Source organism: Laetiporus sulphureus (assembly GCF_001632365.1).
Source record: "Laetiporus sulphureus 93-53 unplaced genomic scaffold LAESUscaffold_1, whole genome shotgun sequence".
Taxonomy (NCBI): domain Eukaryota; kingdom Fungi; phylum Basidiomycota; class Agaricomycetes; order Polyporales; family Laetiporaceae; genus Laetiporus; species Laetiporus sulphureus.
In genome coordinates, this window is record NW_024468510.1 from 2,123,263 (window position 1) to 2,134,470 (window position 11,208).

At 53.6% G+C, this 11,208-nt stretch overlaps 4 protein-coding genes across 4 annotated transcripts in view; 1 reads left to right on the top strand and 3 right to left on the bottom strand.

Annotated features, from left to right (window-relative positions):
* LAESUDRAFT_710295 (uncharacterized protein) overlaps window positions 1-1,309 on the bottom strand; it is a gene marked incomplete at both ends in the record, with an annotated part of 3,592 nt that extends 2,283 nt beyond the window's left edge. The window contains 4 exons of the mRNA XM_040906753.1: window positions 49-955; window positions 1,006-1,096; window positions 1,162-1,219; window positions 1,260-1,309. Coding sequence (XP_040770781.1) covers window positions 49-955; window positions 1,006-1,096; window positions 1,162-1,219; window positions 1,260-1,309 — 1,106 coding nt within the window. The remainder of the gene's footprint in view (window positions 1-48; window positions 956-1,005; window positions 1,097-1,161; window positions 1,220-1,259) is intronic.
* A 2,485-nt stretch (window positions 1,310-3,794) lies between these two features.
* Window positions 3,795-6,232, bottom strand: LAESUDRAFT_669733 (uncharacterized protein). The gene is made up of 5 exons (XM_040905410.1): window positions 6,124-6,232; window positions 5,665-6,072; window positions 5,361-5,617; window positions 4,305-5,310; window positions 3,795-4,245 (listed from the first exon to the last, which is right to left on the bottom strand). The coding sequence occupies exons 1-5, from the start codon at window positions 6,147-6,149 to the stop codon at window positions 4,053-4,055; spliced, it is 1,890 nt and encodes a 629-aa protein (XP_040770782.1). The 5' UTR covers window positions 6,150-6,232; the 3' UTR covers window positions 3,795-4,052.
* A 130-nt stretch (window positions 6,233-6,362) lies between these two features.
* Window positions 6,363-10,651, top strand: LAESUDRAFT_746572 (DNA replication factor C, large subunit; the record flags this gene model as incomplete). Its single annotated transcript, XM_040911420.1, has 22 exons — window positions 6,363-6,698; window positions 6,772-6,814; window positions 6,877-6,895; window positions 6,946-6,969; window positions 7,033-7,057; window positions 7,110-7,588; window positions 7,644-7,814; window positions 7,873-8,151; window positions 8,200-8,316; window positions 8,367-8,553; window positions 8,610-8,663; window positions 8,720-8,845; window positions 8,907-8,992; window positions 9,042-9,089; window positions 9,143-9,280; window positions 9,342-9,498; window positions 9,550-9,686; window positions 9,746-9,865; window positions 9,922-10,084; window positions 10,135-10,286; window positions 10,343-10,454; window positions 10,517-10,651. The coding sequence occupies exons 1-22, from the start codon at window positions 6,576-6,578 to the stop codon at window positions 10,646-10,648; spliced, it is 2,892 nt and encodes a 963-aa protein (XP_040770783.1). The 5' UTR covers window positions 6,363-6,575.
* Window positions 10,652-10,668: 17 nt separating this feature from the next.
* On the bottom strand, window positions 10,669-11,208 carry LAESUDRAFT_37643 (uncharacterized protein). Its single transcript, XM_040902228.1, has one exon. The coding sequence runs from the start codon at window positions 11,047-11,049 to the stop codon at window positions 10,768-10,770; it is 282 nt and encodes a 93-aa protein (XP_040770784.1). The 5' UTR covers window positions 11,050-11,208; the 3' UTR covers window positions 10,669-10,767.

Below are 11,208 nucleotides of genomic sequence, written 5' to 3' on the forward strand. Positions count from 1 at the left end.
ACAGGGACAGAAGCGGGCGTGGCACCCTGCGCGGGTCCAGTCTGGTACCCTTCTTGGATATACTGGCCATAGGCAGCGGTACGTTCACCAGGTGACGCCATCGGCGTCTGATACTGCGGTGATCCGCGGTATTCTGGTGTGCGCGTCGTCGAGGGGTGGCCTTCGAGTGAGGACATCGTCTGCGAGCGGTCCCGCGTCTTTGGGCTCTCGCGCGCGGGCTGCGCGTCTTTCTGCCGCTTTGCGTCCTGCTCCTTTGGGCTCGCGCGGTCGCTCCCACGCACACGCTCCACGGCGGGGTCCTTCGCTGATGGGTTCATCGTGTTAAGCAGATGTATGCCCAGCCCGTTCGATGCTGCACCACCAGCGTACGCAACTCCGGACGTACCGGCGGGATGGGAGAACTGGCCCTGGGTCTGCTGGAGATCCGCACGCTCGATCTCCGCCATCAGCTGCTCCGTCATTTGCCACTGCTCTTCTGTGCCCTGGTACTGCGTGAGGAACGGCGGCGGTGGCCCGCGTGGTATCGGTCGTGGGTGGAATGGGTTCTGAGCCGTCGGCGGGAGGACGTTGGGCTGGCTAAGAGCGTGTTGTGGCCCGGGCGGAGGAAGCGGTATGAGTTGCGGAAGCACTGGCTGGCTGTGAGAATGTACGAGAGCGGGAGGAGTGCTTATCCTATCCGGAGATCGCTCACGAGGGTGGGTGGCAACGGACATTTTGCCAGTTGTGGGGGAGATCCGCGATGTCGGTGGGGGAGATCTGCGTGACTGGAGGGAGGAATTGGACGTCGTCGGGCTAGGCTGTTGGCCTTGTGCGTAGATCGGCTGTTGATTCTGGTTGGAGAGTATTTGGCTCACGGAGGGCACGACTGGCAGAGAATGCGCCTTGATCGCGCGTTGCCTCTCACGTAACGAGGGAGAAGGAGTTGAATCGCGGGGCGTAGTGTTTGAATTCGAGCCTATATAGAAAAGTTTAAATGAACTCAGGATCAGGTCACAAGAGCCGTACGGTCGTGGAGGGAGCACGGAGGCGACGCGTTATCGCGCTCAACCCCGGCGCATTTTACCATACTCTCAACGTAAATGCCCACAGCCCAGATCTACAGAGCAGAGACAAGCGCACTAGCACCATCACAAAGTACGGTCCCGCGCTTCACCTCTTCACCTTCAAGTGAATCGCGAGAGCATCATCGGAAGCGGTAATACGATCTTGAACGTGGGCCCTGATACCGAGAAAAGGAAGCGGGCTCAAAAAGTCAACACCTACCCTGCATCGTTGGTACCCTATTGCGCTGCGGCGATTGACTAGTCATAATCCAGGTTGGTTCAAGTGTACTGGGAGAGGAGAGGGGAAACAGGGAGTGCAGCAAGGGAAAGACGAACTTGGAGCTTGGACGCGAGACGGTGCTTTCAAAGGTTCATCATTGTGCTCGCGTTTCCAACGTGGCGACGGGTCTGCAAAGTCAGAGGCATCGCCCTGGTATACAACGAGGTGAAGACCAGGTAAGGCAAGTCATGGCTGCCTCGAGGCTGATTACCGCTAAACAGGCACGATTCGGTCCGGCTCTGTGGTTCCGCTAATCTCTTCACGGACAGAAATCAATCCCTTATTCCTTTGGTCATGTCCATCGAGCCGAGCTAAAAGGATGGTCGAGCGAGCCGTTCGCATAGTCCTACTCGCTGTCGGCGACCTCTCGAGTCGTGTGTCGCGCCTTGTCTTCCGAATCCAGTGCGTGAACTTGGAAGAGATTACGTGCAGTCATTTTCCCAGATGAACGCATGATGTCTTCGAACAGAAAGCCAAGGAGCAGGATGTCGCAGCTGAATCGCGTGTGTCTGTCTTCGACGATGCACGAGGCAGGATGCGAAGCCGTCAGTGCCTGGTGATCCCCGGGCAGGAGGGGTTATCATCGTATGCTATCCTAATGATGGCTTTGATGATAACTCAATAGACGGGTCTTAGCCGTGTATTGAATTCGGTAACCACAGCAAACGAATTAATGATACTGTTTGGTTTGTGGCGCCATGCCGGCCAGGCCGCAGCCCATGCGAACGCCTCCAGGATGCAATGTGGTCACTTCAGTGCTGCTTGATGCAACCCTCTCAGATGAACTAGCGTCGGATGCCGAGCCAGTACTCACTTGCTTGTGCTGCGCTATTCTAGTTTGCCATGAGGCACTTGGTCTTGGTGGCCTGCTTGCATCACAACGCGGACTCTGCAACGTTCTCGGGTACCGTTCGTTCGTAAACTCCTGGCGCGTTTTGTCACAAGTTCATGCCGTATACCGAGACGGCAAACTGATCGACATGATGTCAAACACGCGTTGGTATAGCCACGAAACTACTCTCGATCTTCACCTCGTCTGATCTGCGCAACATTTTGACCTCTCTGACCTCATGGTGACCTCAAGAATACACACAACTACTTCTTCTCCGCTTCTTCGCCCCTTTGTATCGTAATGTTCAGACGAGTTGACACTGTGGTCTTCCCGGATTCAATCTGACTGCTTTCCGACACACGTTTGTCTGAAACGTTCACTTTACCCTGATCTTCGGATGCTACGATCCTGCACATTTGGAGGCTGTGCGGACTTCTAGCAAGTCTGATTATCACTATAATCTACTCTGTTCATAGCACCGGCCTCGCGAAACATGTAGCTCGCGCTCCCTCCTCCTGCTCGGCACGGCAACGGATAGTGTCTACATCCAGACTAGAGTCTTGCTCTATTTGATGCTCAAATTCGCATGATGTAGATCTCGCTCAGCTTCTAAGATATCGCATCCACGCGGTCGTCCTAGCACGTCACAAACTGAATAGACCTCGATCATTTCGTGTTGAGCGAGGATGAAAACTCGAATGATCGGCATAAATGCACACGCCGGTAAGCTGTACGTAAAAAAACAACACGGGGCCACGCGGGGAAGGCTGTTGATCGCTTACTGTCCAGCGTTGACAACGTGTATCTCGCTGTCATACAGGTGCGTCCCATAAGCGATCAACCCGTTCTTACCTCTTTGACGACTGATAGAAGAAGCAGCGTTCTGAAGCGACTCGCAAACGGAACGCCAAAGTCTACGAACAACTGATGGACGGCAATGGACACAGTCTGCGAGCTCAGAAAAGAAGCGCATTGCCGGCAGTCTTTCTGAACTCCAATCCTGCGTTATAGTGGACATCTGGAAAACAGACGATAATGTTGATCGCGAAGCACCTCACCAACGACGTCTCAAAGACGTCGTAAACAAATACTAGCCCAGGGCCTCAGATGCTCGCATTGCGATGCAGGACCGACTGGATTATGCACAAGAAACGGCTTGAAACCGGCCGCCTTCAGTTACTTCTCGTGCACTGCCAGTCGAGATCAAATGCGCCCGTCGGAATCGCTTCCACTTGGAATTGCGTCTCTGTCGGTAACGGTCTTCGTTGTATGATAGTAACAGTCGGTAGTAGCTGTATGATCGAGCTGGCACTTGATTGATTAAACACTACCGATTCTTCCTGGCATACTGTTGCTGCGGGAGATATGGCAAGGCAATGTAAGCCCAGTGGATGGCAATGTCGCGGAACGTTGTGAAGCGTCAGATCAACACATTAATAGGCGCGAGGGACAGAGTCGACTGCGATCCGGGCTGTTTACGTTTTGCATGAATGCTAAACCAAACCTCACAAACGTTCGCATGCTCACTTGCATTTCCGCCGTCGCCTGCTGCCAACAATCGAGCTGCAGCTCAAAGCAGAAATTTATTTAAAAAAACGGAAAAGCGCTTCCTCACCGGCGAAGAAGTGCTTTAATTACTCGGTCATCAAACCCTTCCCTTAATGACCGCACCTAGAACAGAAGGTTCGTCAGCAACGGCGTACTGTTTGCTCGGAATCAACAGGGACATCGATATGTAGGAGCGGTTTGCATATTGTTGAGTACAAGTGATTCATGTCATAAATAAAGGATGCTTTTCTCCAACGAGGACCAGTAAGACGAACTGTAACAAGCGGACAATATAGCTACAACGATATTATAATACTCTAAGCACAGGTGCGGAAGTCCATCGTGTCAATCAGTCAACATCATCGAGACTACTTGGTTCAGCGAGCACGGGCGGGGTGAAGCCGCCAGCCGAGGGGCCTGCAGCGGTCTTTCGTTGTCGGGAGCTTGATTTGACAGGCGCCATCTTCCGATGATGCTTGACGAACTGCATGAGCGCATCGAGCCCGTCACAGACGAAGTGCTTGCTCGGCCTATCCGCAAGTCTGAACATGGTGGTCAGAACCGACACACTCCAACATCCAGCATGCGCTCGCGCACTCACCTGCCGACTATTTCATCCACGATGTCCCTCGCCTGCAAGAACGGCATCATGTCGTTCACTTCTGAAACGACCGCAACCAAGACAGCCTGCCCGTTCTTGATGAGGAGTGCACTAGTCGTCCAGCCCTCAATCCGCTGCTTCAGTTTCGGCCGGAACTCTTCCCGTATGTCCTCAAGGTCCGGATCAGTGGGATCAAAGTCGAGGTACCCGAGCGGGTCCGCCTCCTCTGCGGCATCCATATTGGGTACGGGCAAGCCCATCATCATCGCTGCGAACGCCATCGGGCCGGGCGTGTTCTGCCCAGGCGTCGACACGGCATCGACCCACTCCTCGATGCGGTCGTGCCTGCCCGGCGCGGCGTGGCGCAGCTTGAGGATCTGTTGAAGCTCAGCCTGGTTCGCGGGGGCGTCGAGCTGGGAGAATGAGGAGAGGAGCGCGGCACCCAGCTCACGTGCGGTGTTCAGCAGCTCCTTTTCGATAATCTGCAGCGCGCGTTGCTGGTAGAAGGCGCTCCGCCCAAGCACGGATACGGCGCCCTGCAGCGTGAGCGCATCGCGCGGCCGTAGGAGGTGTGGGTAATGGTCGAGCAGATCGATGATCGCTTCCGAGTCCTCGACGTACGAGTAGATGTCCAGCGCCGCGACGAACGTCTCCGAGCAGCTTGCTGCGACTGCATGAAGACGCGCCAGAAGCTGCGAATCCATCAAATCGGGCGTGGTTGACATTATGGAGAGCGCTTGGTATAGTGACCGCGAGGGAGCCACCTTGAATATCGCCATCAACACATCCTGAATATGCTCTCGTAGCTTTGACATTTGATTGCTGATGCGAGAGGACCAGTGTCTGGCACGTGTCGGGCCATCGACCATGTCGTCAAAGACCTCATCATAGTCATACTCATCTTCGTCCTCGTCGTCACCCTCGTCTCTGTCGTCCAAATCCGACTCAAACATTGACGCTGATTCCCATTCACTTTCATCTTCCTCGTCATCAACGTCATGTGGGCCTAATGGAAGGTCAAGAGGAATGCACGACGTGACACGGTGGGCGACTAACATTTCCTGCCGCCGTATAGTACGCGTTCGAGGGCCCTCCAACCCAGCAGCTCCTCGATGTCGTCCAGCATACTCGGGATCTGCCCAATGTGCCGCGGGCCATTCGTCGCGAGCATGCTGAGGAAGAGGTCTCGCCAGATGAACTGCAGGATCATGTCGATGTTTTGTGCACCGTTCAGCTCGAACGTCTTTACGCGCTTGCCAGATTTTGCCTTGAGCGTCACGTTAACATACATGTTCGTAAATGAGCACTTGCAGCTGCGCATACATGGGTCAGTCTGTAACACGAACGCCTAGCCGCGTACCTCGAGCGCCCACTGCTGATGTGTTCCAGCGTCCCAGCGATGAACAGGAGGCATTTATGCGCTTGCACAAAGTTGACGTTGTGCTCATACACGACACTCCAGATATCGTTCAACCAGTCAGTCAGGCTATCCACAATCTCGTTTAGCAGCTCGTGCCGTTGCGATCGTTCTTTGACGAACGAGCGCTTTGCATCCCTGTGCAGCTCGTCAAGCAGTGCGTTGACTTCGATCCGTTTGGACCTGAGATCGAGGGTCGGCATGCCTGTATGTCGCGCCTTGAGCTCCGCAGCACGAGCGAGCACCATTTTTGAGCGATTCTTTTCTACATGGTTTAGGAGGGGTATCAAATGATTGTCGACAAGCTCTTGCTGTACATCTGCCGGAAGCGATTCGTACACGCTTGCAAACCTGCCAGAGGCTTCAGTATCGCCTCCACAACCGCAGGACCAAGAAACGGACTTTGTACTGGGCAGCTTTGAGAGCATCGAGTACGCAACAGAGATTCCAAGGAACAGAACACGACGGCTGCGCCCAGAGGCTGGCAAAGCGAGGACAAGGCCGATATGCTTATAGTAGCGGCGTACGGAGCTTGTTGAGTAACTTTCCCACGCTGGACGCGCGTGACCGTGCGGTATCACGCGCACGCGTCGGTTGTCACGGAGTGTGACTCTCCGTGTCTGTGGCTCAAGCTGACGGACCTGCGCGTGCACTTGCGACTTGATTATCATCTCCCGGCTATTCATCCTAGTCTTTATCAATATAAAGACGTGTCATTTCTGAGATCTGACATCTGTATCGCGAGATATCCGAATATCTTCTTGTTCAAGGAGCGTGCCTTCACCACCTTTCCCGGCCATAACTAGGTCCACTGCGACACCCGTGTCTGCCGAATTGACAAAGATACACACGCGATGGCAAACGCGAAGACAAAGGTATCTGCGAAGCACCAAGGAAAGGATATCAGAGGTTTCTTCGGTGGGAGCAGCCAGACGACACCGGTCGAGTCCAACTCAACACAACGATCGAACGCCTCCGTATGTTGTCTGAGCCTTGGGGTGCACCTCACCTCTCCGAGGACTTTGGTTGACGTTTCTGTGGCTTGAATAGAAAGGCAGCTCAGGAACCGGCAACTCCAAGCCCATAGAGATCAGTACGTCTGCTCGTCGGTAGTACTGTTCGTTGACATGTTCATGCTCGCTGCTTGTCCGGCAGGTGACGAAGATGACCCAAGGTGAGTTGCCGCCGTATACCAATAATCCCACATTGTTAAGTAGTCAACAGGCCTTCCGCGAAAACGGCCACATCGTGAGTCTACAGATTGTCATCGGAGCCTATCCGATGGTCGCTCACTTTTCCTCATTTACGTAGCTCCAAGGCGAAGAAAGCACCTGTTGTGAGTTGATGAGACATTTTAGGATAGATTCTTCTAAAGTATGACATTCAAGCTGAAAAGTGACCGAGTGATGGAGATCGACGACGACGAAGATGATAAGCCACGTCGCTCCGTCAAGCGTAAGAAAGCCATCTTGCTATCTAGCGATGATGAAGACGAGGACATCAAGATCGCTTCTCCGCCAAGGAAGAAAGCTGCAATAGCCGCGGCGTCATCATCCAAGGCGAGCCACAGCACATCCGCCGCGAAGACCCATCCGAAGCCCAAGGAGTCGACTCCCCGCAAAAAAGCCACGAGGAAGAAAAGGAGCAAGGACGACGAATTTATTGTGTCTGACTCAGAGTCAGAGGCAGATGATTTTGAAGGTGAAGACGTAGACGAGGAAGAGCAGAAGCCCAGGAAAGGCAGCGGCAAGAGTAAGGGGGCATTTAAGAAGGTTCATGCAAAACCGCACGCGAAAGCTGAGAAAGCGCATGGTCATGCTGACGCCAAATCTAAGCCTGCCGGTGAGGAGCAGCCAAAGAAATTTAAGTGCGTCATTGTCCTTGTTGGATAGCCTTCCTCATGTCTCACACCGATCGAACAGCTGGTACGCTGCGAAAGCGGCCAAGGCAGCTGGCCCAATCGCGCCAGGCTCGAAGCCCATACCGCAAGCGGCTGCACCTGATTGTCTTGCAGGTCTGTCGTTCGTGTTTACGGGCGAGTTGACGAGCCTCTCTCGCGATGAGGCTGTAGAACTGGCCAAACGCCATGGAGGGTAAGTTGCACCCGCTACGAGTAATTTTTGGTGAAGCTCGAAATGACATTGCTTTTAGACGTGTCACTGGGCAGCCCTCGTCAAAGACTTCATACGTCGTGGTAGGGACTGATGCGGGCCCGAGCAAGCTGGCCGCGATCAAGAAAAACAATCTGAAGACACTGGACGAGGATGGCTTCTTGAACCTCATCGCGACACGCGTGCCTGACCTAAGTCAGCTGGACGAGAAGACGAAGAAGAAGCTCGCGAAAGAGAAGGAAGCAATTCGTGAAGCAGCAGCGGAGATGGAGAAGCGGGAGAAGAAAGCGATGAAGGAGAGCATGGCGAGTGGCTCCGGGTACATCTCGCGTACTTTGCTTCAGTCAGGCTGCTCACTGTCTTTCAGCTCGAAACCTGATGCGGCGAACCAACTCTGGACGGACCGGTACGCGCCGCAGACGCTTAAGGAGGTCTGCGGGAATAAGGGACAAGTCGAGAAGCTGCAGCGTTGGCTGCATGACTGGTATTTTGCAACGCCATATTGCCTGTCAGTAACATTCTGACATGCCCCAGGTCGTCCAACCTTCATTCCGGCTTCAAGAAGCCAGGCAAGGATGGTATGGGTGTGTATCGTGCCGTGCTGATCACAGGCCCTCCTGGGATCGGTAAAACCACGAGCGCTCACTTGTGTGCCAAGCTTGAGGGGTTCACGCCTATTGAGCTGAACGCAAGTGACTCAAGGAGCAAAAAGCTCGTAGAAGTGAGCGTCTTGCTAAACTCGTGCATCATGCTCGCTGACATTATGGGTAATATTAGAACAGCACGAATATTGCCAATACATCGCTCGATGGGTGGATGCACGGAGAACACGTATGCATACCTCGAACTCTATACCAATCGTGTATAATATTGAGATTTGTTTGCAGGCGACTAATGCCGTTGGCATTCCTCTCACGGACAAGTCTTGCCTCATCATGGATGAGGTTGATGGGATGTCCGCAGGAGACAGAGGCGGTGTCGGTGCATTAGCTGCACTGATCAGGAAGACAAGGGTACGTGTTTGTTGTGAAGCACTCTGGCCTCGCACATTCAGGTTCCCTCCTGTACATGTAGATCCCGATCATCTGTATCGCGAATGATCGAGGCGCAATGAAGCTCAAACCTCTCATCAATGTCGCGTATAGCTTGGCTTTCAGGAGGTAAGGTGGATGATTAACATCCGCGGCGCACACTCATTTCGCCGAACAGGCCAGAGGCGAACGCTGTCCGATCAAGAATACTCTCGATAGCCTTCAAGTAAGGTCTATCGTTCTGCAATGTTCACCAGTGTCTGATTGGATGTCCAATAGAGAGAAAATGAAGATTCCAGCCAACGTCATCGACCAACTCATCGAAGGCGCTCAGTCTGATATCCGTCAGGTGCTTAACATGCTTTCTACGTGGAAGCTGTCAAGTAGTGCAATGGACTTTGACGAAGGCAAAAGGCTGTCAGTCTTCTATTCATACTGGTGGGCGGCGTATACTGATGACTGCTTGCTTGCCTTGCAGCGCCAAAGCGAACGAGAAATACTCAATCATGACTCCATTCGATATAACGCATAGGATGCTCGGACCGTATATGTTCTCCGCGACCTCTCGCGAGACCCTCAATGACAAGATCGAGCTGTACTTCCACGACTTCTCATTCGTACCGTTGTTCATCCAGGTCAGTGATACCTGCCGGATCCTGGTGAGGATGAATTCATATGCTGAGCAGGAGAACTACCTCAAAACACAACCCGCGAAAATCCGATCGCTCGAGGGACCGGAGAAGGTTATAAAACAGTTGGAGCTCATGGACAAGGCTGCTGCTTCGATATCGGACGGGGACATTGTTGATGCTCAGATACATGGGTCAGCTCTGACTATTTCATCCGATGAGGATCTCGCTGACACCGCTCTTTAATTATCAGGCCTGAGCAATATTGGTCATTGATGCCCCTACATGCCATTTGTTCAACTGTCCGGCCTGCATCACTCCTTTACGGTGGCGGCTCAGGATATGGCGGGCCGAATGCGACGTCCTTCCCCCAGTATGTCACTGCGTACGGTATCGAGTACTGCCGACGACTGATACTCTTGTGTATAGGTGGCTTGGGCAGAATTCTAAGCAAACTAAGCTCACGCGCCAGCTGACGGAAGTGCAAGCTCGCATGCGCCTCAAGATCTCGGGCGACAGGCCCGATATCCGACAATCATACGTGCCGGCACTGTTCCCGCACATTGTCCAGCCGCTCATGGACAAGGGCGCGGTAGGTTGTTTTGTCTGATACGGAAGAATGTCTGGTTGATCGCTTCTCAGAATGCAATCGACGACGTGATTGAGTGGATGGACGACTACTTCCTCTCGCGCGAGGAGTGGGACACCATCGTCGAGCTCGGTCTGGACGAGCACAAGGATGCGCTGGTCCTGAAGAAGATCCCGACGGCCACCAAGACGGCCTTCACGAGGAAGTACGTTCACAGTATCATGCAAACGTACGACGATTCTGATTGGCTTTCACACACAGATACAATTCCAAAGACCACCCGATACCCTTTCACAAGGCCTTCGAGCTGGGCAAAGTCCCCAAGAAGGTCGCCGTCTCGGGCCCTCTGCCCGACCTTGAGGAGGCGCTGGAGGTAAGTCCCGTCCCGCGTCTGTCAAAGTTGTTGCGCTGGGAACTCATTCATTCGGTTGTCAGGTGGACGAAGAGATCGAGGAGACTCCGGAAGGGTCGGAGGAGGCCTCGGATGACGTGGAGCATGATACGCTGATCGTGGCGCCGAAGGCGGGCAAGGGTAAGGCGAAGGCGAAGGGTAAGGCGAAGAAGTGAATGAGTTGTGCGTTCTACCACGGTGTATCTTTGCTGTTCGGTTGTTGTATTGGATTAATGCAGTTGATTGCGCTCGAGTTGGCTGTCATGGTCGGGGTCAACGTGTCGTGTGCGTTTGTCTACGACGTCGACGACTGCCGCATATTATTGGAACGTTTTGATAGTCGCCATGCTGAACTGCCCACGGGCATCATACATCGCAGGCGACCGTTTCGCACCTTCGAGATCTGTCTGAGCAGGAGGTGCGTAACGCACCTACAAGGTAATAGAAAGACGTCGCAAACGGGCAGCACTATTGAGGTCGTTGTGGCTATTAGAAAAAAAGCGGGATGATCTTCCTTGCACGAGGAGAAACTAGACAATACATAGTATAGACATGCGTGCGTGCGTACCGTGGTCATGACGGGCGTGGATGGGAGGACTGACCAAAACAGAAAACACGAAACGAAGATACGTGAGCATTCGCATAGCAGCAAACACTAGAGAGAATCGGGTACTATCACACACAACAACATCATGATGCACCGGAGCTTCGCACACGACCTGCACCTGCACCTGCC

Excerpts from the sequence above, each read along its gene's own strand:
- LAESUDRAFT_669733 (XM_040905410.1), bottom strand. The coding sequence starts at position 6,149 with ATGCTCTCAAAGCTGCCCAGTACAAA. Across the intron at positions 5,311-5,360 it reads ACTATACGGCGGCAGGAAAT|GCCCACATGACGTTGATGAC; the intron begins GTTAGTCGCCCA and ends ACCTTCCATTAG. Across the intron at positions 4,246-4,304 it reads GTGGATGAAATAGTCGGCAG|ACTTGCGGATAGGCCGAGCA; the intron begins GTGAGTGCGCGA and ends CACCATGTTCAG.
- LAESUDRAFT_37643 (XM_040902228.1), bottom strand. The coding sequence starts at position 11,049 with ATGACCACGGTACGCACGCACGCATGTCTATACTATGTATTGTCTAGT.